Source organism: Haliotis cracherodii, unplaced genomic scaffold (assembly GCF_022045235.1).
Source record: "Haliotis cracherodii isolate W230 unplaced genomic scaffold, xgHalCrac1.p SCAF_2, whole genome shotgun sequence".
Taxonomy (NCBI): Eukaryota; Metazoa; Mollusca; class Gastropoda; order Lepetellida; family Haliotidae; genus Haliotis; species Haliotis cracherodii.
Genome location: NW_027266275.1, coordinates 61419859 through 61447353, shown reverse-complemented (window position 1 = coordinate 61447353; position 27495 = coordinate 61419859). Strand labels below are relative to the sequence as shown.

At 43.3% G+C, this 27495-nt stretch overlaps 1 protein-coding gene across 1 annotated transcript; it reads right to left on the bottom strand.

The window, feature by feature from the left end:
• Positions 1 to 7955: 7955 nt before the first annotated feature.
• Positions 7956 to 27495, bottom strand: LOC139469372 (glutamate receptor ionotropic, kainate 3-like). Its single transcript, XM_071251530.1, has 14 exons — positions 27208 to 27495; positions 25939 to 26082; positions 24433 to 24684; positions 19702 to 19895; positions 19404 to 19565; positions 18698 to 18853; positions 17660 to 17875; positions 16517 to 16611; positions 15503 to 15593; positions 14953 to 15089; positions 14479 to 14687; positions 13099 to 13316; positions 10748 to 10998; positions 7956 to 9505 (listed from the first exon to the last, which is right to left on the bottom strand). The coding sequence occupies exons 1-14, from the start codon at positions 27311 to 27313 to the stop codon at positions 9211 to 9213; spliced, it is 2526 nt and encodes an 841-aa protein (XP_071107631.1). The 5' UTR covers positions 27314 to 27495; the 3' UTR covers positions 7956 to 9210.

Genomic DNA, 27495 nt, shown 5'->3' with positions numbered 1-27495 from the left:
CTGATTGATGCGAGTAACCCCTCCCCCGAGTCGCTTACCTGACAGGTGATAATGGTGGCATCCATTATCGGCAGCAGGGTTGATGATGCTGACTATAGATACAGTGCTTGAACTCACCTAATGGAACGAAACGCCATACTTTATGGCCCTCTATGATTGTCTGCTGATCGCCAGAGGACTTCCACTCAAGAAGGCCTGTGCTGTCACCCACACTGATGCATCGTAGTTAATGTGCAGCGATGGATTGTTGACATTGCAACCTCTGACGAATATTAAACAAATAAGAAACGTTTACACGGAGCCTTCTTTTGTAACCCCTGGTTATGTTCCCATGGAAAGATTGTGAAGATGTTAGGTTTTTGTCTCAAGAGGATTTACTGTTATATGTTTCTTTGTAGAACCATGATGGTAAGTATTCCCATGGCGCTCAGGTACTTGAGATGGATGTATACAGATAATGACATAGCTCACAGACAAGGTGGTTAGTCATATAATGCATGCACCGGTACAGACACGCTAATCATAGTGTAGAAATATAAGGGATGGTCGGGTAGCCAGGTGGTTAAAGCGTTCGCTCGTCACGCCGAAAACCCGGGTTCAAATCCCGATTTGGGTACAATGTGTAAACAATGGTAAACGCCGGAGCCAAAACGTTCCCCTCTGCGTCGATAAACTGGTTCTCTGCCGTCATTTCGAAACAAGTTAAACCGACTTTCACCAGTAAACAGCACTCGACGCCAATTTCTCACTTCCAGCGTCGAAACTGCCTCGCCCATCGCAGTCTCAGGCGTCGATGTTGAGCAGTCAGTACCATTCCTCGGAAAGAACGATTCCAGCAGCACGAAGTCGTCGTAGTACTGTACGTTGGCTAATGGGATGTCCCAACGCTGCTGCTGCCGTCGCTGTCGCCGTTACGAATCTGTTTCGCAGGTGAATGAGCCGTATCTGACCGTCTTCCAGTGGTGTTGTCACTCGTGGTCGTCCGATTCTAGGCCTGTCCTGTGTCCTCCCTGTCTGCCTGTACCGTTGAATCAGCCTGGCTACTGTCAGTGGTGTAAAACCAAACCTGGCAATTTGGACCTGTTGCCCCTTGTCCACTGTTTATTAACAAACATGGCGTAGCCCTTGTCATTCGGCGATCGAGTCAGAATTAACCATCGGGAATGTGGAGAAACTACAGGGATAATTGCTCTCAGTAGCAAAGCGGGATCACTTTACATATTCGTTCTTGTAGACCTCTGCGACTTTTCCACAAATTAAAACAGTTGGATTTGGCCGAAATATGTTCGAATTGTTACCTTGTTTCGTTTTGTCACTGTATGTACATTTGACTGCACTTCGTAACGTTATGACAAGGCAGGCCGACTATCAACGAGGTCTGACTATGGCCCATTCGTCACCACTCGCCCCTTTCCGTAACCTGCAAGAAGACTCGCCCCCTATCGATGAATGTTATGTGCGAAAATACGTCAAACCAATCAGAATGCGCGTATGATTTCAAGTACTTCGTCAAAGAATCCCTCAGAAATAATTTTTGATTTTACATATGTCTTGCATTTAAAAATATACCCAAGACACAGTTAAATGTGTTCAGTCATACTGTATAATTCCGCACGTCCCAATGTGCTTTAAATTGCATGTGAAATATATATAATATTTGGGGAAATATATGTGAACCATTACGAAACGAATTGACAATTGTTTTAGGTATGCCCGTTTGCGCTAAGACGGAAACCGGACGCAAAAATGGCCACAAGAGGGGCACGAGTCGCTATTCGGCTTGTCCCGGAATAACACGAGTTGGTCACGAATGACTATGGCCGTGACGTTTAACAGACTTGGGTTAGAGTGGCTTCTCTTTGATAAAATTGCAGCTACTCTATCGGACAGACCGATGGTTTGCCGCGAAAGGCAAGTAATAACAATTTGTGAAGGCAATTGTTTTGCATACATGCAGTTACGCCACTGTATAAGAAACTGGTTTCTGTTGGAACTATATTGGCTACTGTCACTGTCCGACTGACACATCACATACCCTCTGACGTAATATATGTTAATGCGCAACATTCCAGGGAAATTGCAATGTTTAGGTAATATTTTTGAGAGATGGAAAGAGATTTTCGAGCACAGAAATGAAGAATGACATTATATGACAAAGATCACGCGTGTTTGGGGGTTGTAAATATCCTCAATTAGGCTCGCTAAATACAATGTTTATTCCTCATACAGGATATTTACCCATCCCCAAACACACTCGCGTGATAAACCTCTATATCTTTTCATATTTTTAATCAAGGTGCTCGCGTGATTTGATGCACTTCGCGATGTGAGACCCGTTTGATCACAATACAGATCTTGATTGTCGATCAGATCGCCTTGACTGGGCGCCGCCATTTTGTTTGAAACAAATGCAAGTGATACGAGATATGGAATCTGATTGGTCCACAGGAGAGGCTAAGAAGAGACATAACTTGTAATAGCCACAGGTGGCGCTACGATCGAGCCTAGGAATTCCAGTCTGCGTCAGTTAATTCTCTTGCCTCGGGAAGATGCCATGTTTATCGTTTACCATAATTTGAGAACAAGCAGAGATGACGATGCGAAGCTGGGTTTTTTTAGTCACCATATTGCCTGGTCAGCTCAAGATGTAAGCTGGGAGGAGCTTGAATTGCAGAGATTACAAAGTTCGACACACTGTCTGTTGCCATGACGACGAGATATTATATCCTCTTGGGTACCGTTGTGTACATTATTGTCCCCGTCATTGACCAATTAACTTCAAGTATTTTACATGTAAGGTAAGATAGAAGTGTATGTGTATGTAATTGTTATAGATCACCCATTGCAAAACAGAAATAAACTTATACTTATATATTCTTAATTATTTTTTGTTTGTCGATTTTTGTATCATTTTTTCAATTTATTTGTATAATTAGAGATGTAATAATTATTATTAATAACAATGATTCCACACGACACATGTACCTACGCGCCATTGCCTCCCTCAAGTGGAGTGTATTTCAATGTCATTCTCAACGCCCTGTGGAGTATACAAATCAACCCAGAAGGGTTTGCATGCACATCACCATCTCATCCCTACCCAATCGTTGCTGTGTCTCCTTGACTTAACTATGAGGGCATTTCAATAAATAACGTGAAGTAGATTAACAAACTGTTCTGACGGTGGGTCGTTCGCCAACATGACATTGACACATAGAGGATCTCACCCGAGTGCCTTTTACATGAAATGTATCAACACGAGTCGATAAAGTTTTAAGCTTTTACTGAGGTGTCCAAAGTCACTGTTCACATTTGTTTTTATTTTTTACGAGTAATTACAAGTGTTTTAAAAATATATATAAATATCACCAGTGTCTTAAGTGTAAACTCATTAATGCCTCTTTCAGTCGCAGAAGCATTAATGAGTTTATTTGATTGCGACGTCATGGTAACCGATGACGTCATACAAGTCTGAAAATCATTTTATTACCTACGAGGGCAAACATATCGGGTTTAATAAAAATCACATGTGCCCTAGGGTCATATAACGTCACGAGACTATATTGTATTGTTTCCGTCATCTGGACGGCAATGTTCACGCCAAATGTTAATACGACATGAGGTCGTCACTCTAGAAACGACGTCACAGCTGAAGATTGTTGACATTCGACAAATTATGGTTCCGCTGCTGTTGTGACTTGCTGTCCTTATAGGTAAACACTAAAATCGTCTCTGTAAGTCGACATTTTCTTCGGTAATAAGTAGAACCTTATATTCGTGTTCATGTCATACTACGTTGACGACACTCGTGCCTAAATTCCGGTATTTACCGAGCGAGAACATGGTATGACATCAACACGAATATGATATTCTCTATAGGATTCAGATTCACTGTAGGGATATCTCCAGGGTGATATCGACATCGTTTGATCTCACGCAAATATTGTCTCCGGAGGAAGCACGTTTTGGATGAAAAAGGTTATTATACAACGTAACTTAATACAACGTACAACGTTTTAGACCCAAACTCTTTACATACATTTACACCTATATTTTCATTATCTCACACATAATTGATTATATTATCTGTAAATATCTTTCTTTGTGGCGTAAGCAGAAATATAATCAACTCGATTTATTCTGTAAATGGTCGTACACTCATAAAATGCCACGGATTGGTATCAGCAAACATACAGACCTTCGTGGCATCATCAACATCGTCTTTGTTCTGTTTTTTAAAAAACCGACTTATAATGTGTTGTTATATGGTATTTACCGATTCAAAAGGGTGCCACCACCTCTCGTCGATCTCGTATACGTGCGGTTTAAAGGTCACGTTACTTACATAACATTGGAATAAATACAATCATTTGTGTTTGTCTGTTTGAAGAGACTACGACGTCAAACGAACTAGCTTTGTTCACTGTATTGCAAACACATTGTATTGATAATATTTATATGTACTTTCGTCGTCATGACACTAAAAATAACTGACAACCTCCCATAGCTACAAGACGTCTCTGTTAAAATGAGTCATTTGTACGATTCCGGCTGTATCATGAGCATGTGTTTACTTAAGAAAGTAACTAATTCGCTATGCAAGTACACGCAGAGTATCCATTGTGATAGGCATGAATTGTTCTGATGTAAGTTTCGCCTGTCAAGTGCGCGCTTCTGTCGTGACGGGTCTGTCAGCGCTACTTCACAGCTCTTGTGTTCCTCTAAAACTGTAAGAAATGTGAGCATACTATTAAACATACTAATACTAATAAGTCTCCATGTATAGCGCTTAATCTAACACAGAGAAACGTGTTTAATGTGCATTCAAACACGTCAGCCCCTGTAACAGAGAAAACAGCGTCATATGACGAGTTCAGGCAGTTCTCAGGTTTTGGTAAACTTATTGTGGTCTGGGTTACAGTTCTGGACCAATTTCTGTTAATATTTTGAGGCAGTACCATACACACACTAGTACCACACACACACACTAGGTAGTACAACTCACACAGTGGGCAGTATCATACACATACTTGGCAGTACCATACACACACTGGGTAGTACAACTCACACACTGGGCAATACCACTCACATACTGGTACCACACACACACTGGACAGTACCATACACACTCTGGTACCATACACACACTGGTACCATACACACACTGGACAGTACCACACACACACTAGTATCACACACACACTGGGTAGTACAACTCGCACACTGGACAATACCATACACATACTGGACAGTACCATACACATACTGGTACAATACACACACTGGTACCATACACACACTGGACAGTACCACACACACACTAGTATCACACACACACTGGGTAGTACAACTCGCACACTGGACAATACCATACACACACTGGACAGTACCATACACACTGGACAGTACCATACACACACTGGCCCGTACCATGCACACACTGGACAGTACCATACACATACTGGTACCATACACACACTAGTACCACACACACACACACTAGGTAGTACAACTCACACGCTGGGCAGTACCATACACACACTGGGCAGTACCATACACACACTGGGAAGTATAACTCACATGCTGGGCAGTACCATACACATACTGGTACCACACACACACACTGGGCAGTATCATACACACGCTAGCACCATACACACACACTGGGTAGTACTACTCACACACTGGACAGTACCATACGCACACTGGACAGTACCATACACACACTGGTCAGTACCATACACACACTGGTAACATACACTCACTGGACAGTACCATACACACATTGGCCAGTACCATACACACACTGGACAGTACCATACATACACTGGACAGTACCATACACACCCTGGACAGTACCATACACACACTGGACAGTACCATACACACAGTGGACAGTACCATGCACACACCGGACAGTACCATACACACACTGGACAGTACCATACACACACTGGACAGTACCATACACACACTGGACAGTAACATACACACTGGACAGTACCATACACACACTGGACAGTACCATACACACACTAGTCAGTACCATACACACACTGGTCAGTACCATGCACACACAGGACAGTAACATACACACTGGACAGTACCATACACACCCTGGACAGTACCATACACACCCTGGACAGTACCATACCCACACTGGACAGTAACATACACACTGGACAGTAACATACACACTGGACAGTACCATACACACCCTGGACAGTACCATACACACACTGGTCAGTACCATGCACACACTGGACAGTAACATACACACTGGACAGTACCATGCACACACTGGACAGTACCATACACACCCTGGGCAGTACCATACACACACTGGACAGTACCATACACACACTGGACAGTACCATACACACAGTGGACAGTACCATACACACACTGGTCAGTACCATACACTCACTGGACAGTACCATACACACCCTGGACATTACCATACACACACTGGACAGTACCATACACACTGGACAGTACCATGCACACACTGGACAGTAACATACACACTGGACAGTACCATACACATCCTGGACAGTACCATACACACACTGGTCAGTACCATACACACTGGACAGTACCATGCACACACTGGTCAGTACCATACACACTGGACAGTACCATGCACACACTGGTCAGTACCATACACACTGGACAGTACCATGCACACACTGGTCAGTACCATATACACTCGTTAGTACCATGCACACACTGGTCAGTACCATACACACACTAGACAGTACCATACACACTGGACAGTACCATGCACACACTGGTCAGTACCATACACACTGGACAGTACCATACACACCCTGGACAGTACCATACACACTCGACAGTACCATGCACACACTGGTCAGTACCATATACACTGGTCAGTACCATGCACACACTGGTCAGTACCATACACACTGGACAGTACCATACACACACTGGACAGTACCATACACACACTGGACAGTACCATACACACTGGACAGTACCATACACACACTGGACAGTACCATACACACCCTGGACAGTACCATACACACACTGGACAGTACCATACACACACTGGTCAGTACCATGCACACACTGGACAGTACCATACACACTGGACAGTACCATACACACACTGGACAGTACCATACACACTGGACAGTACCATGCACACACTGGACAGTACCATACACACTGGACAGTACCATACACACACACTAGACAGTAACATACACACTGGACAGTACCATACACACACTGGACAGTACCATGCACACACTGGCCCGTACCATACACACACTGGACAGTATTAAGCACGTCATATATGTCCTGAGATGCATTAAGTACGTCATATTTGTCCTGAGATGCATTAAGTACGTCATATTTGTCCTGAGATGCATTAAGTACGTCATATATGTCCTGAGATGCATTAAGTACGTCATATTTGTCCTGAGATGCATTAAGTACGTCATATTTGTCCTGAGATGCATTAAGTACGTCATATTTGTCCTGAGATGCATTAAGTACGTCATATTTGTCCTGAGATGCATTAAGTATGTCACATGACCTGAAATGCATTACGTATGTCATGCGTCCTGAAATGTGCGTCCGAGGAGAAGGTGGTTCAGTAACCTCGTGTTTTTTTAGTAATATTCCCAGTCCCGGTGTCCCCGGCATGATACTGCTGGAATATTGATACACCTTGTCCATGTCCATTGTGTCTGAAAACTCCTATCCGATAAGGAGTGTTTTCACTACGACTTTAGAGTAGCAATTGCTTGATACTTTCCATTTGTTTATCCAGTTGCAACGGACGACAGAGAGTTTTCTTGTTTACATGTTATTAGTCACACTGACACATTATTTGAACAGTTAACTACAGCAATAAAGACAAGATTCGTTGACGAAGTATATGTTTATAATCTAAACAATCGTTGTTAAAGATACATGCAACATATTGTATAATAAAACATGAAAACAAACAGCATGCCTTTCATTGGGACATATGGCTGAGTGAAATGGAGTGAGTGAGTGAGTTATGTTTAACGCCGCTTTTAACGGCATTCCAGTTATATCAAGGCGTGTCAGCTTAATGTGGGAGGAAAGCCCGAAGTGATGCAGGTCTCAGGCGTTTACCACTTCGGTGAAACCCACGAGCATAGTGCTGACAAACCTAGAAACCTAATCGGGGCGAACCGGGATTCGAACCCACAATCATAGGTTTCTGGCGTTCCCAAGGGACGCAACTCTGCACAGCGAATCGCGGTGCCTTAGACGACTTGGCCACCCGTGCCCCCGAGGGAAATGGAGCATGTAGACTTCATTGTATGTGAACAGAGCTCGAAAGGGATTGTTTCATCAAGACTGTTCAGTGACCACAGGTGGCCAATTTTCAGTGAAGGCGGGCTAACTGACATTGTCAGAAATCAATAAAATAATAGAACAGCTGTGTTACAGCAATACAGCGATATATTTTTTACATGGTACATTTTATATCAATTTTGAAACTACTTCAGGCAAGAATATCGGACATTGCATACATATATTGCATATATAGCATGCATGTTTATCACTGGTGTAACCGCATGCATACTGTAAACCCAACTACACAGATCACATCAAAGAAAATTATAACATTTTGAAATTATACACATACCACGCACGGTGATGTTGCTAACATAGATGTTGGTGATGGTGGTCGTTACCACTGAGTGCACCATCACTGAACTCATATATGTAAAAACAAAGTTCTGTAGACTCGGTGTGGGTATATAGAACCTAACTCTTTTACATAAATAACGCAACAAAACCCTTTCTATATCCAATTGAAATCTCTGCATAAAGCAGTGTCAGTGGTACGATTCCGACTATATCACGAGGATATGTTTATGAATTATTATCAAATATTGATGATACCATGTGTTCGCGAAAACGTGAGCGTATCCTGCCCCACCGGTGGCACCCGTCACAAACACATGCAAAGGCAAGTGAACTGTTCACCTGAAAACAAGACCGGAATATATGATACAAATGATAGGGAATTGCATCGGACATCATTTTTGTCACTGATGCGTCAATTTTGTAAATGTCACACATGTCAACCATAAAACGTTCTTGTATCATGCATTGATGGAATAGGTTCGTAACTCGCCATGGAACCATATGGGACAGTTTGTAGAACTCTGGTACGGAGCTGGCACATGTCTGTCATCAGAACGTCTCGTTCGTGTTTCCCTCACTGGAAATGCTGGGATCTGTTTCCCGCGTTCCAGACTTGCCACACACCCTCCCCCTGCCGGCCACCCTAAAATAGACACACTCCACCCCCAGACAGAGGAGGGCGAGTGTGGTGGAGCCGGCGAACACCAGGAACGGTCCACTTGTACTCTCCAGCTCCAGGCTCTGGACCGTGCTGGCCTGGCTGGACGTGGGGCACGTGGCGCTGGGTGACCACCACCTGTGTCGCCACTTGTCGGTCAGCCCCGCCTCCTGGAGCTGGATCAGGCTGCAACAGAAACTCAAGTCAAATATTGCATCGTTGTTTAATAAAAGAAACAAAAAACATTTTCAAAATCATAAAAATAAATCGTCAATGCAAGAGAATAACCAGCCTAGATTTTCTGCCGAAACAGATTCCACTTGGCGTAAAGGGCAAATAGCTGTTTATGTCTGCTAAATGCATTATATTGTATCATTCCTAGTATATCATGAGCATGTGTTTCTGGATCTCTATCAGATATTGTTGACAAGAAGCAAAGTGAGGTGAAATCTTTTACATTAGATAAACACATATTTAATTATAGCCTTAGAGACAGGTTCGAATGTGAGACTTTCGGAATTAGAACAAACGCCCACATCCAGTGTGTATTGACCACCAGTAGGACTTTCTGTACATGGTCAATACTCCCAAACTCTCACGAGAAGGCCATTTTCCAACACAGGATAATCTCAAAACTATCAACCTAAAACATCTTGCTCCGTTACCAGCAGTGATCAACTCTAACGTATGTTATTGGAAAAGCGAGTTAATGGATCTTGTGGTCAGGGGGCGGTCGGGTAGCCTGGTGGTTAAAGCGTTCGCACGCCACGCAGAAGACCCGGGTTCGATTCCCGACATGGGTACAATGTGTGAAGCCCATTTCGGGTGTCCCCCGCCGTGATATTGCTGGAATATTGCTAAAAGCGGCGTAAAACCATACTCACTCACTCGCTCACTTGTGGTCAGGCTGGGTGACTTGGTTGATTGCGTGTCACCCCGACGGCGTGGATAGTTGCTCATGATATCGATCACTGGGCTGTCTGATCAATTTTTACAGCCCTCTGTCATATAGCTGAACTAATAAGTGTAACGTTTAAAACTAACAAGCACATCGTGATGGCTATTTTGGTCGAATTGTTAATTAACATTATCATTAAACGGTAAGGTATCATGAATTGGGATGACCGGATGAACCTCAGACCATCATCAGTTTTAGGGTGAACCTTACGGCTGAAGGGTCTGTCTCAAGGACTTTGAGCAACTATTTGTAAACGCTGGTTACTTGAGTGAGTGAGTTTGATTTTACGCCGCTTTTAGCAATATTCCAGCAAAATCACGGCGGGGAACACCAGAAATGGGCTTCACACATTGTACCCATGTCGGGAATCGAACCCGGGTCTTCGGCGTGACGATCGAACGCTTTAACCACTAGGCTACCCGAGTCAAAATGGATTTCGATCGTGGTCGCTTGTTGGTCCTCTCACTTACTTTAAGGAAAGGATCTCCAGTAACGGGGATGATTCTGGCACAATGAACCCCAGACCCCCTACATTGAATGGAGTCTCGCCAGACATGAGATTCTCGCAGTCTGTCATACGCAGAAACTCGATCTGTGATTGGTCCGTCAGCAGCGCATAGTCACCAGTCAGAACCAAATCGAGTGCCTCGTCATTGTTCTTCACAGATGGCGCTGTTTTAACCATTTCCCACAACTTCCGGAAAGTCTCAGTTTCTCCTTTCTGGAAAATTAACACATTGATAAAATAGTATTTGTGATATTGTTTATCTCTCGCATACCCACAATTCGTTGTGGTCAACCTCGTACATCTGCCATGGGTCAGAGAGAGGTGATGATTCGTCACATCTTACGCAATTTCTACAAATTACATGACTGTATTTCTTCAACAATTGCATTTTTGAAAAGTCTACACGTTTAGATAAAATATGTCATGAAATGATTAATTTTCACTTCGAAAACATCATAAAACGTACAAAACTATTTTGCGTATTTATCCTTTGTTTACAAATTTTGTAAAAGCTTGTTCCAGGCGCAGATATCGAATCGGAAAGTTGGTGACAAGGTCATTTTGATGTGAATAAATATATTGCCTATTCAAACTACTCCTCACTGTCGCTGGTGTAGTAGAATATCTAAATAATTATGCTAAACAATTTGTAAATCGCACTGAAGTCACAACACTCCAGGGGTGCTCAATTTAAGAATTGCGCATTTGTCTACAATCAAGAGAAAAGTCCGGTCACGTAATATGCAAATTAACTTGTGGCAGAGGCGTCATGTCTCACGGCGGCGGGGTGTCACTAATTATTTGAGAAATAAACGACGAATAGGAGTTGTTTATCGTACAATAAGACATGGCAGTTCCGAGTGGCTTATTCTCCCTGCAGTGTTTTATTGTACGGTAGACAACGACGAAGTGTCGTTTGTTTCTTATATGAGACATCATCATTTAGTTCTACCCCTTTTAAGGATGTTTAAAAATTGTACAAGCTTCATAAAAAAATCTCTTGTTTAAATAATGATGACTCCCTGAATAAAATCAGATCTCGGAAATGTCGGAAATAAACTTTGTCGCGTAGCTATCTCATATGGCGAAATAAATCAACTTCCGAACTGACTCTAAATCCATGATGTATAAATAATCCAAGGCCCTGACGCACATGACATATGTAGTCAATACAAGCACTTATTCACACTATCTGGTGTGACGGCTATACAGTAAGTGTTATTTATAACATATGATGAAATCGATAGTGCGTGTTTGTTTCACACTGTTGCAACACTAAAATATTACCTGCCAGCACCTATACCGAACCCTTGATTGCCTCTATTGATGTGTTGCCGTCATGGGACATTAACACAGGTAACAGTCTGTTTCCGATCTAAACATGTTGACATGAACGACAATATTGATATCAACACCTTGTATCACTTGACTCGGGGCTTGTACTAAATTGTTGTTTGCTTGTAGAATATGTTCGCGTTTCTCTGTTTTTAAAACGTAGAGGTAATTTGCCAACACGATTCAATAACCATAAGGCTTGGCGGTACAGCCTAGTGGAACCGGGTTCGCTCGTCAGGCCTACAACTCGAGTTTGATTTTCGGATGGTAATAAATTGTACAAGCTTTATAAAAATAAATTCTCGTATTTAAATAATGATGACTCCCCGAATAAAATCCGATCTCGGGAATATCGGACAGGTCCATTTTATGAACCATAGGTTAAAGTTAGGTATTTCACGGATATTTTCATTATTTTCATATAGATTGTCTGTACCGTTTCTCCTAATACTGATTGTCATAGCTTGCCCACTTTGGGATGCGATCGTTCGGCCATTGCGTTTACCTGCGTTGCCGAGCTACATCTTTGGGAACAACGCGTTTCTCCGTTTTAAAAACATAGAGGTGATTTCTAAAGACGATTCTATAACCAAAAGGCTTGGCGGCACAGCCCAGTGGTACCGGGTTCGCTCGTCAGGCCTACGACCCGAGTTTGATCATGAGCATGTGTGTTTGAATCACTATCAATCAATGATGACACCAGGTGTTCGCGAAAAGGTAAGCGTATCCTGCTCCCACACGTCAAACGTCACACGTCACACGTCACAAAGCACTTGTTCTATTGTTTCACTCCGCAAATGCAACTTCAGGTGTTTACCAAAACAAATCAGTGTATATACAAGTTATCAACAACAAGAAATCGTCAGCTAAGAGCCATGTCTTATCACTAAAACAATCCGTAAACTAAGAACTAAGAACAGTCTGGCCTTTCTCGAATACGTACTACTCCTGGTGCTCAGACATGGTAAGCGACGGTACCTGCAGTTCCTGGTACAGGTTAGAGCCCTGTTTGACCAAGGGCTTTATTGCAGTCTGATCAGCGAGGTCGTCAATGTTCCTGATGGGTTTGCCCACGAAGTTGACGGTGAGGAAGGCGACGAGGTTGGCCTTGTAGGAGGCCACCATGAGTATAGTGAACACCCACCAGAACCCCAGGATGAACCTCCCCGAGATGTTGGGTGGGGATATCTCACAACCTGATGAGGAAAAGAGGGAACAGACATGTGAGAATATAAGAATTCTCCATGGTAAAACAAAGGTACCCATAGCTGCAAACTCGGCTCTCGTCACTGTTGTAATCTGAGAGTTACAGTCGAGACTTGTTAATGTGTCCCCCGTGAAGTTCCGGCGTACAATAGGTCTTCAGCAACCCATGCTTGTTGTAAAAAGAAAATATGCTTGTCGTAAGATGAAGTGAGGTGAAATGGGGTTTAACGTCGCGGTCCAAGATTATTCCACTTATATAGCGACGTGCATGTACGTGTGTGTGTTTGTGTGGCTGCTTGTACTAGTCCGGACTGATGCCGATTTATAGTGCTAGGCCACTGAGATTAACATGAATACCCCACTCAGACACAGTATACTGACTCCGAGCCGACCAGTCCTTGTTTTAGCCCCTTAATGCCGAGCGCCAGACAGGGTAGAAACAAGTACCATTTTTTAACATCTTTTGGTATGACGCGGCCGGGGATCAAACCCCGGACCTTCCGCTCTCCGGGCGGACGCTCTACCACTAGACCACGGAGGCGGTCCGCTTGTCATAAGGGCTGGGGTACTACCCATAATAACGTTACAGTGATTGGGCAACATTAGCATTGTCACTTCGTTAGACTCCGCTTCTTCCCATGTGACAGAGGGGATTCGGGTGACCTTGTGGTCTGATACGACGCGCTGCATGTCGGCCTTTGATTTACAGCACAATACCTCTGCTAATGAGTTTCTAAAAGATAGTCTACCACACACCGTAAAATAAATGAAATAATGTTAAAAGCGACGACACCCAACTCATTCATCACTATGTCTTATGAAAATGAATATCCCAACGCTTCTGTTCTTGTCAAATATGTTTCATTAATAGTTTTTAAATATAGTATGCTCAAATATATTTCACAACTTGTTTTTAAATAAAACTTTGCATAATTAACTAAATTGTAAATATATTAACTTGGTCTCGTCGCTATATGGCTGAAATAATGCTGATGCGACGGTAAATTATAACTCACTCACTCTTGTCAAATAAATATCAATATAAACGTTTATTACTCAAACTATAGATAAACATCCTTAACACAATTAGATGTTTTTATTAGCTATTTAGCTGGTCTGTGAGTGACGATGTCACTGCAACCATCCGGTCACCTTGCTCCATGTAGGATTCGTACACTATCCAGATGTTGTCTGATGTGCTGATGCCTCTCCTCCTCCTCCTTCCCTTTCCCTCCTCCCCCTCCTCGTCCTGATGCTCCTTGATGGGGCTGAGGTGATTGACCAGGGCCAGGGTGAAGCCCACCACCAGCACGGCCCCCGCCACGGACAGCCACACGCTCTCAGTGAACGGCTTGAACACCCTGGAGCACCACCACAGAATCATGCTACTGTTTGTTATGATGTTAATAGTATTTCTCGCGATATTTCGTATCATGGTGTTTCAGCTGAGGCTTGTTAATGACACATAATTCAGACTTTTCTGTGGTTCAGATAAATCATCTTGAAGTCGGTAAATTGTGATACTTTTGGACACCGGGAAAAATACTTTTTAATATTTTGGTTGACTGTTACTTCTTTCTTAAATGCCCCAGCTCTCAAGCAGACATAATTAGAGAAATGATTTACCTGAAAATCTTGCTGCTTTTGTCCTCGAAACGCCTGAGTATGATGCCCGCCCCTTCCTCCGTGTAGGGCTTGGTGAAGTCAATCACCCTCTCCCGCTCTGACGTCAGACTGATGGGTCCGATTCCCAGGTGAATAGACTGCAGACACAAGAAGACAAAGTGAGGTGTGACAGGGGACCTCTTTATGCGATCCCCGACCCCAACACTACACACTTTTAACATTTGACAGATGCAAAACCAAAGAATTTACCGGAAGATTAAATTAATATTTTTCTGTCATTGCATCAAGACATACACTTTTGGGGAAAAAACAACACATTTTCTAAGGACTATAAGCAAATCCGATGAACCATTATTTTTGTAAGGCCAAATTATTTCCTTCCAGTATTGTCTGGAACAAACTTTTTTTTCTAAAAGAGCCCAAAAAGAATTATTAATTGGTCGGTCCATAAGAAAAGCTAACCGTCGTCAACTAGTCACTGGATGATCACTTTGACTTGGACGGCCAATGAAATCCTTCAAAAGACGCGTCATAAAATGGAAGCACAAACCTTCTTCCTCGCCATCTCCACCACGCCGTTCCAGTTGCCGTCTTCATCCACAGTGCCCCAGAACTCGTCAGGAGACTGTATCAGCTCGTACCTACAGACAAGGATTGAAGATGAGGATCTTTGGAACATCTACATCTACAGAGGAGCGTTGGGTAAGTCAAGAAAGTCGGGTAAGTCGAGTAAGTTGGGTAAGTCGAGAAAGTCGAGTAAGTCGGGTAATTTGGGTAAGTCGAGAAAGTTAGGTAAGTGGAGTAAGTTACGTAAGTTGAGAAAGTCGAGTTAGTCGGGTAAGTCTAGAAAGTCAGGTAAGTCGGGTAAGTCGAGTAAGTTGGTTAAGTCGAGTAAGTCAGGTAAGTTGGGTAAGTCGAGAAAGTAAGGTAAGTCGAGTAAGTTGAGTAAGTCGAGTGAGTCGGGTAAGTCGAGAAAGTCAGGTAAGTTGAGTAAGTCAAGTATGTCCGGTAAGTCGAGAAAGTTAAGTAAGTCCGGTAAGTCGAGTAAGTCGGGTAAATTGAGAAGTTGGGTAAGTCGAGTAAGTCGAGTAGTCGGGTAGTCGGGTTATCTGCTAAGTCGAGTAACTTGGGTTCGTCAAGTGAGTCGGGTAAGTCGAGTTAGTCAGGTAGTCGAGTAAGTCGGGTAATTTGGTAAGTCAGGTAGTCGGGTGATTCAGGTAAGTCGAGTAAGTCAGGTAGACGGGTAAGTCGAGTAAGTCAAGTAAGTCGAGTAAATCGAGTAACTTTGGTTAGTCGAGTAAGTCGAGTAAGTCAGATAGTCGGGTAATTCAGGTAAGTCGAGTAAGTCGAGTTAGTCAGGTAGTCGGCTAAGTCGGGTAATCGGGTCAGCCGGGTAAGTCATTGGTAGCTATAGTGTCATTACGCCAAAGACCAAGTTTGATTACCCTCCTGGACACAATGTGTAGATCCCCTTCGTGGTGTCACTCTACATGTAGTAGCTGGAATACTGCTTAAACGGCGTCAAACCAAACTCACTCACACATTCCCCATAAGCAGTGCCTACCTGAAATTGAGCCTCGCCGCCAGCTCGTCCAAGATGTCGACACAGAAACCCTCCCAGCCCGTGTTGTTAGGCAGCTTCATCACGAACGGTGCGGCCTGCAACAGGGAATAGAAAGCGTCACACCGGTCATGTTCCGAGGCAAGGGAGTTCACTGACTATAAAAGTCCAGTTTCCACCCTTGCCGAACTAGGTTGGTATTATGGAGTTACATTTTGGGTGGACTTACGATTCTATGCATGGTCCAATCAAAATCGAGCAACGAAATCGAAATCCGGTTCGTAAACTGTCAAACCGATTTCGGTCGAATGCAGGATTTGCAAAGCATGTGCACCGCTAAGTCGTTGTCAACAGATATTTTCTAAATCTGTTCATGTTTTCAATCAAGGTGCTCACGTTATTTGATGCACTTCGTGATGTAAGACTCGTTTTATCACAATATAGATCTTGATTATCGATCAGATCGTCTTGACTGGGCGCCGCCATTTTGTTGAAGCAAATGCAAGTGATACGAGAGGTGGAATCTGATTGGTCTATAGGAGAGGCATGGAAGGGACATAACGCGTAGTAGCCACTGGTGGCGCTACGATCGAGCCGAGGAATTCAAGCCTAGTTCGGCAAGGGTGGAAACAGGACTTTAAAAGTCAGTTAACTCTGTTGCCTCGGGAAGATACACTCTGGTATCCCTCAAGATTGGACCAGTCTCCATTTTAGTATCATGCCATGTAAATAGTGTTCAACATAACCTTCAACCAACAAACAAACAACATAACATTTAAAACACTGTTTACAAAAAGGTATGCATTCGGAACACCGGTGAGGAGGAAAAATTAATCTCTGATTTTCATATTATTTTTTAGGCATTCCTCATATACGGTAAACGACGGTTATAACGAACTTTAATTCGTTATAACTCGTCGTTCGTTATACAAGCAGCATATATACAGCAAATGATAGGGACAAAGAAAATAGGTTCGTTATATCCGTCAGTTCGTTATAAGAGTGTTCGTTATAAACGTAGTTTACTGTATGTAGCATATAATTAGCAAATATTAAGCGAAAAATTATCGCATCGTACACATCTTGCAAGAAATATACGTCATACTGATGGCTGAAAATAAAATGAAGTTTTGGAACCGACTTTACCACGGTGGTGCCGACTCTCAGTGTGATGTTCCCAAGACCTTTGGTATTCTCGCGGAACAGCTCAGTCCCCCTAGGGACGTCCAGTCCACCCCTCCGCGACCACGTGGCCACATGCTCTGACGTCAAAGTATTGTTCTCGTACCGCAACCTATCGATGTTGTAAAAACTCATCTGATTCTGTCCGGTGTTGTCAAACAGCGTGCTGTTTGTTTCTAACTGAAATTAATTATGTTGTAAATCATTGTTTTCATCTTTCACAAATGCGTTGATTATGACATGTATGTACCTGTGTCGTTACAAGTCCTTACGTCACGCCAACGTTACGATTGTTTACAGGCAGGGGCGGTCGGGTAGCCTAGTGGTTAAAGCGTTCGCTCGTCACACTGAAGACCGGGGTTCGATTCCCGACATGGGTACAATGTGTGAAGCCCATTTCCGGTGTTCCCCGCCGTGATATTGCTGGAGTATTGCTAAAAGCGGCGTCAAACCATACTCACTCACCCATTGTTTACAGGCCGCCGTCATATGGCAGGAGTATTGCTGTGCGACCTCAGACAAAAAACAAACACTTACTTGTTTTGTGCAAATGTGTGAGTTGGGGGTGCAACCGGTAGGGCAGGACATGTTAACCCTTTTCAGTTATCGATTCATATAATTCTCGCCGCTTTTTTCCCTTTTACGCCCAATGGAATCTGTATCAGTAGATGTTCGAGGCTTATTATTCTCTGGCGTTGACAATTTATATTATTGATAACATGAAACATTATAAAGAAGTGAGTGAGTATTGTTTAACGCCGCTTTTAGCAATATTCCTGTCATATCACGGTAGGGGACACCCGAAACAGAGTCTTCGACGAGACTGACCACATCTTTGACCAGCTTTGACCCTTAGACCACCGCCCAAATGGTATAAGTAAACTATACGAAATATATCTGTTTTGAATCATTAAATACTGATCGTTTTCTTTAATGCTTATACAAATACTGACTTATTTTGGGTAATAAATATCCTTTGGTATGATAAGATTCTGTATATACCTGACGTAAGCTGTGCGTCACGCGTTGAGCCACAGACGATATGCCGATGTAGCTGTCACCGCACCGCTTGGTGGTGACGTTGTCTGACGTTGCCACGTTGACGTTGATTGCCGCTGAGAGGGCCATGAAGGAGTCCACCACGTGTGCATCTGTAGTCTACCATTAGTTGTAGAAGGAGGAGGCAGAAAATAAAGTAGATCCAATTAACTTGAACAATACATGTGGTGTACAACAAACCTCATGACGGTATCAGTGCACGAGTGTGTTTTTAATGCTCTGTGGACTTATTCCTATTGATCATATTAAGGCAGATTAATATAATTCGGTCTAGCAGTGATTCACAGTGTGAGTACCATTTGGGTACGATGGTACACTAAATCAGCCAGGACACAGCAAATACTCGTTGGGTTGTCAGGCTCGGTAGGGGCGGTGGGGCAGCCTTTCGCTCGTTACGCCGAAGACCCGGGTTCGATTCCCACATGGGTACAATGTATAAAGCCCGTTTCTGGTGTCCCCCATCGTGATATTGCTGGAATATATATTCACTCACTCACTCACCTAAGGAACCTATTTTGACTATTCACAGATTGGCTCAGATTTAGTGCCTGCATAAATAGATGTAGATGGAATATTAGGCTCCTGTTCCGCATGGTTTGTCAAAGAGTCTTATATATCAAGTATTTGACCAAAATGAGAGTGAGCCTACATTAAAACTCTTGACATCGCTGGGAAAGTTGGGCCTGGCTGCAGATATGTAGAGGACGTCGTGGAACTTAGCGAAACCTTCTAGTCCGTGCGTGGAGCTGACAGCTGAAGACGGTACAACTATGGCAATGCTGTCTTCAAAGTCGTCTTCAGTGGTGTTCAGCTGAACGGCATTAGAACGAAAAGAAATAATTATTTTATGTCATGCTCATCGCAAATAATTAAATAGCTGGAAGAGATGAAAAAACACGAGTTGAAATTATATTTGCTGTATGGTAAAAATAAACTGTGAGGCTTACAAGACGTGACACTTCCTTCAGCGATTGCTCCCCTAGCATCAGGATGAGGCACGTCGTCGTATCGTCATTTTCCGTTACCCTTGACAACAGTGCTGTCGCAGTGCGTGCGTCGTAGCCTCCAAACATATATGTCACGGACGACTCCACAAAGACACCGGAAAGAAGGGACCGGAAGTATGTGACCTGGGCCTCCGCTGGAAAATAAATGTCATGTTGTTGAAGTCATAATAGAACAATTCTCGGCAACACACAATACAGATATAGCATTATACACATCTATGAGGACACTTTACTTACACACACATTTGAGGACGTGTTACTTACATCTGTGACGAAACGTTACTTACACACATCTATGACACCTTACTTACACACATCTGAGAGGTCACATTACTTACACACATCTATGACACCTTACTTACACACATCTATGACACCTTACTTACACACATCTGTGAGGACACGTTACTTACACACATCTATGACACCTTACTTACACACATCTATGACACCTTACTTACACACATCTATGACACCTTACTTACACACATCTATGACACCTTACTTACACACATCTATGACACCTTACTTACACACATCTGTGAGGACACGTTACTTACACACATCTATGACACCTTACTTACACACATCTATGACACCTTACTTACACACATCTATGACACCTTACTTACACACATCTGTGAGGACACGTTACTTACACACATCTATGACACGTTACTTACACACATCTGTGAGGACACCTTACTTACACACATCTATGACACGTTACTTACACACATCTGTGAGGACACGTTACTTACACACATCTATGACACCTTACTTACACACATCTATGACACCTTACTTACACACATCTGTGAGGACACGTTACTTACACACATCTGTGAGGTCACGTTACTTACACACATCTATGAGGACACGTTACTTACACACATCTATGACACCTTACTTACACACATCTATGACACCTTACTTACACACATCTGTGAGAACACGTTACTTACACACATCTATGACACCTTACTTACACACATCTATGACACCTTACTTACACACATCTATGACACCTTACTTACACACATCTGTGAGGACACCTTACTTACACACATCTGTGAGGACACCTTACTTACACACATCTATGACACGTTACTTACACACATCTGTGAGAACACGTTACTTACACACATCTATGACACCTTACTTACACACATCTATGACACCTTACTTACACACATCTGTGAGGACACGTTACTTACACACATCTGTGAGGTCACGTTACTTACACACATCTATGAGGACACGTTACTTACACACATCTATGACACCTTACTTACACACATCTATGACACCTTACTTACACACATCTGTGAGGACACGTTACTTACACACATCTGTGAGAACACGTTACTTACACACATCTATGACACCTTACTTACACACATCTATGACACCTTACTTACACACATCTGTGAGGACACCTTACTTACACACATCTGTGAGGACACCTTACTTACACACATCTATGACACGTTACTTACACACATCTGTGAGAACACGTTACTTACACACATCTATGAGAACACGTTACTTACACACATCTATGACACCTTACTTACACACATCTGTGAGGACACGTTACTTACACACATCTGTGAGGTCACGTTACTTACACACATCTATGAGGACACGTTACTTACACACATCTATGACACCTTACTTACACACATCTATGACACCTTACTTACACACATCTGTGAGGACACGTTACTTACACACATCTGTGAGAACACGTTACTTACACACATCTATGACACCTTACTTACACACATCTATGACACCTTACTTACACACATCTGTGAGGACACGTTACTTACACACATCTGTGAGGTCACGTTACTTACACACATCTATGAGGACACGTTACTTACACACATCTATGACACCTTACTTACACACATCTGTGAGGACACGTTACTTACACACATCTATGACACCTTACTTACACACATCTATGACACCTTACTTACACACATCTATGACACCTTACTTACACACATCTGTGAGGACACGTTACTTACACACATCTATGACACCTTACTTACACACATCTATGACACCTTACTTACACACATCTGTGAGGACACCTTACTTACACACATCTGTGAGGACACCTTACTTACACACATCTATGACACGTTACTTACACACATCTGTGAGAACACGTTACTTACACACATCTATGACACCTTACTTACACACATCTATGACACCTTACTTACACACATCTGTGAGGACACGTTACTTACACACATCTGTGAGGTCACGTTACTTACACACATCTATGAGGACACGTTACTTACACACATCTATGACACCTTACTTACACACATCTATGACACCTTACTTACACACATCTGTGAGGACACGTTACTTACACACATCTGTGAGGACATGTTACTTACACACATCTATGACACCTTACTTACACACATCTATGACACCTTACTTACACACATCTATGACACCTTACTTACACACATCTATGACACCTTACTTACACACATCAAGACACCTTACTTACACACATCTATGACACCTTACTTACACACATCTGTGAGGACACCTTACTTACACACATCTGTGAGGACACGTTACTTACACACATCTGTGAGGTCCCATCACTTACACACATCTGTGAGGACACGTTACTTACACACATCTGTGAGGACACGTTACTTACACACATCTGTGAGGTCACGTTACTTACACACATCTGTGAGGTCACATTACTTACACACATCTGTGAGGACACGTTACTTACACACATCTGTGAGGACACGTTACTTACACACATCTATGACACCTTACTTACACACATCTGTGAGGACACGTTACTTACACACATCTGTGAGGTCACATTACTTACACACATCTATGACACCTTACTTACACACATCTGTGAGGACACCTTACTTACACACATCTGTGAGGACACGTTACTTACACACATCTGTGAGGTCCCATCACTTACACACATCTGTGAGGACACGTTACCTACACACATCTGTGAGGACACGTTACTTACACACATCTGTGAGGACACGTTACTTACACACATCTGTGAGGACACGTTACTTACACACATCTGCAAGGTCACGTTACTTACACACATCTGTGAGGTCCCATCACTTACACACATCTGTGAGGACACGTTACCTACACACATCTGTGAGGACACGTTACTTACACACATCTGTGAGGACACGTTACTTACACACATCTGTGAGGTCACATTACTTACACACATCTGTGAGGACACGTTACTTACACACATCTATGAGGACACGTTACCTACACACATCTGTGAGGTCACGTTACTTACACACATCTGTGAGGACACGTTACTTACACACATCTGTGACACGTTACTTACACACATCTGTGAGGACACGTTACTTACACACATCTGTGAGGTCACCGTACTTACACACATCTGTGAGGTCACATTACTTACACACATCTATGACACGTTACTTACACACATCTGTGAGGTCACCGTACTTACACACATCTGTGAGGTCACATTACTTACACACATCTATGACACGTTACTTACACACATCTGTGAGGACACGTTACTTACACACATCTATGACACCTTACTTACACACATCTGTGAGGACACGTTACTTACACACATCTGTGAGGACACGTTACTTACACACATCTGTGAGGACACGTTACTTACACACATCTATGACACCTTACTTACACACATCTATGACACTTTACTTACACACATCTATGACACCTTACTTACACACATCTGTGAGGACACGTTACTTACACACATCTGTAAGGTCACGTTACTTACACACATCTATGAGGACACGTTACTTACACACATCTGTGAGGTCACGTTACTTACACACATCTGTGAGGTCACGTTACTTACACACATCTGTGAGGACACGTTACGTACACACATCTGTGACACGTTACTTACACACATCTGTGAGGACACGCTACTTACTCACATCTGTGAGGTCACCGTACTTACACACATCTGTGAGGTCACATTACTTACACACATCTATGACACGTTACTTACACACATCTGTGAGGACACGTTACTTACACACATCTATGACACCTTACTTACACACATCTATGACACCTTACTTACACACATCTGTGAGGACACGTTACTTACACACATCTGTGAGGACACGTTACTTACACACATCTGTGAGGACACGTTACTTACACACATCTATGACACCTTACACACATCTATGACACTTTACTTACACACATCTATGACACCTTACTTACACACATCTGTGAGGACACGTTACCTACACACATCTGTGAGGACACGTTACTTACACACATCTGTGAGGACACGTTACTTACACACATCTGTGAGGTCACATTACTAAAACACATCTGTGAGGACACGTTACTTACACACATCTATGAGGACACGTTACTTACACACATCTGTGAGGTCACGTTACTTACACACATCTGTGAGGTCACCGTACTTACACACATCTGTGAGGACACGTTACTTACACACATCTATGACACGTTACGTACACACATCTGTGAGGTTACGTTACTTACACACATCTGTGAGGTGACATTACTTACACACATCTGCGAGGTCACATTACTTACACACATCTGTGAGGTCACATTACTTACACACATCTGTGAGTATGGCGACCTGTACAAATCCCCCGGCCAGCAGGAGGCTGGTGATGGCGTTATGGCGGTACTCCGAGGGAGGCTGTACACGGAAGGAGGAGGGTACAGTGACCCTGTGATGGCAGGGGTCAGTGTGAACACCGAGAACAGGAACATCGAGACCACCCACAGCGGCCTCTAGTAGGGTCAGCAGGCGGCAGGGGGAGACAACCACGAACCCTACAGTGTTATTCTTTACCTCTTCACAAACTGAAATTAGTGAAGCAATTCAATTAGTGAAGCAATTCAATTAGTGAAGTAATTCAATTAGTGTAGCAACTGCCACACACAACGACATTGGCTATGTTTGTTTTCCGACAGTTTAACAACTGTGTATTGCAGTGAACCTCGGGATCAATATGTAATTTAAGAATGTACATCTTTTAAGATACACAAGCTAAACATGGCACCATAAGAAACACAGTGCAAATATTTATTTTGAGACATCGCTAAATCAATTAGCAACAAAATGTTTTGCTAAAGGAAAAGAGCTTTCCTCGCTCACTATGTATGCCACATTGAACATGTGTTTGTTGTTAACGCCGCACCAAGCTATATGACAGCGGTCTGTAAGTAATCGAGGCTGGACCAGACAATTCAGTGATTGACATCATGAGCATCGAGCTACGCAATTGGGATATGATGACATGCATCAACCAAATTAGAAAGGCCAACCACCCGACCCCGTTAGTCGCCTCTTACAACAAGCATAGGAGCCTGGATACCAATTACTCACGTTGAACGGGGCAGCATAGTGGGAAAAAGTGGCGTAGAACTCAACTCACTCACACAATTTGGAACGTGGCGTCATACACCGCCCAGTCATTCATACAATCGTTCGCTCAGAGTTCACAACCCTTATAGGGGCGGTCGGGTAGCCTAGCGGTTAAGGCGTTCGCTCGTCACGCCGAAGACCCGGGTTCGATTCCCGACATGAGTACAATGTGTGAAGCCCATTTCTGGTGTCCCCCGTTGTGATATTGCTGAATATTGCTATAAGCGGCGTAAAACCATTCTCACTCACTCACAACTCTTATGTTACCATTGAGCACGACTCTGGTTCTGAAAGACCGAGGACAACAAATTGGGGACATTGATTGTCACTCAAAGTATATTCTTGTGGCCATGGAATATAATTGTCAGTGCAAGAGAATAGCCAGCCTAGATTTTCAGCCGATACAGATTCCATTTGGCGTAAAGGAAATTCTATGAATGGACCACTGAAAATCAGTGATGACACCAGGTGTTCGCAAAAAGGGTGAGCATGTCCTGTCCTACCGGAAGCACCCGCTATTCATACAATTTGCATAAAAAATAAGAATGTATTGCCTGACCCCACACAGCAGTACTCCTACCGTGCGACGTCAACCTGTAAACAACGAAACACTCTGTATAACGGATTGGGGTGCCGCAGACCAGTGAGGTATCCTGACATCGGTCACTGGCTGTCTCGAGCTACTGTACCTTTCTGTATGACGTCCACTGACTTCCCTTCTGCCAGACGTATCTCCACTATACCTACAAGGGGTGATGCATTGTTGGCGGCGATGTGGGGCAATGTGGACGTCAGGACGATGCTAGCGTTGTAAGATTCGTGGTAGATGAAGCCTAGAATACAACCAAGACTAACGAAACACACGGTTCTTCGGGCACTGAGGTAAAATGTTCCTGATAACACACACGGAATCCTTTCCAGAGAGTATTGTATATGGTTCGATATTTGAAATGTTCGAACCCGACTATCATTGACTCATCCTCTCTGCTTTTCTTTACGGCATCAGGGCGGTCGGGTAGCCTAGTGGTTAATGCGTTCGTCTTCACGCCGAAGACCCAGGTTCGATTCCCCACATGGGTACAATGCGTTAACCCTTTTTTGGCATCCCCCGCCGTGATATTGCTAAAAGCGGCGTAAAACCATACTCACTCATTCACTTAAGGGCATCAGCATAATATTATATACGTTGTTACCTTCTCATAAGAAACACATAGAGCATTCAGTGAATCACCTGGGACTGGATATCATTCAAATTTGCAAATATATATTCAGCTGTTCACAGAAACATTATTCCCAAACAGAGGTGGGTGAGGTGAAATGGGGTTTAACGTCGCGTCCAATATTATTGCACTTATATAGCGACGTGCAGGTACGTGTGTGTGTGTGTGTGGCTGCTTGTGCTAGTCCGGACTGATGCCGATTTAAAGTGCTAGCTTACTGATTTGCCATGCCGAAGTTTAACATGAATACCCCACTCAGACACAGTATACTGACTCCGAGCCGACCAGTCCTTGTTTTAGCCCCTTAATGCCGAGCGCCAGACAGGGTAACAACAAGTACCATCTTTTAATGCCTTTTGGTATGACGCGGTCGGGGATCGAACCCCGGACCTTCCGCTCTCCGGGCGGACGCTCTACCACTAGACCATGGAGGCGGTCATTCCAAAACAGAAACGCATTATGGCACCAAAGAAACCTTACTAAATGCCACATAAATCATAATGATCTTCCGGCAACATACCTGTGTGACAGTCATAGAGGTGTAACATTTCACTGGCCTCTCTGCTGGAACCTAGCTACTGTACGTTTAAGCATGGTGCCCCAATCTCCCTTCCTCAATGCGTACCCACACTAAACCTACCTGGCTGATTATCCAGTACTAATACATCACCAAATATCAAACCAAGTATATATTCTGTACATAGTACTAAGTATTGACACAAGTACGTTGTTACTTACCGATGTTTACAGCACAGGTCAGACTGGACACCAGGTAAGCTAAACTGACCACCGTCCAAACGTTCACGTGCGCGTCTGATGTCGCCATATCTGCCCATCTAGTCATTCCAGCTGTGTTGAAGCATGGCTGTCGGTGTGTTGGAGAGGACGGACGAGAGTGGCTTATTGTTGTCTGTTATCGTCCCCATCTACCTGTAATTCAGCGACAATGGCAACCTCCTCTCTCGGGTAAATCAATCCCGGAAACGGATCAATGGAAGGAATCGGTGCCGGAGGGGAGCTACTCAT

Coding starts and splice junctions, on each gene's coding strand:
- LOC139469372 (XM_071251530.1), bottom strand. CDS start 27,313: ATGACTAGATGGGCAGATATGGCGACATCAGACGCGCACGTGAACGTT. Junction 19,566..19,701: donor TGAAGGAAGTGTCACGTCTT/GTAAGCCTCACA, acceptor AATGCCGTTCAG/CTGAACACCACTGAAGACGA. Junction 16,612..17,659: donor TGAGAGTCGGCACCACCGTG/GTAAAGTCGGTT, acceptor TCCCTGTTGCAG/GCCGCACCGTTCGTGATGAA.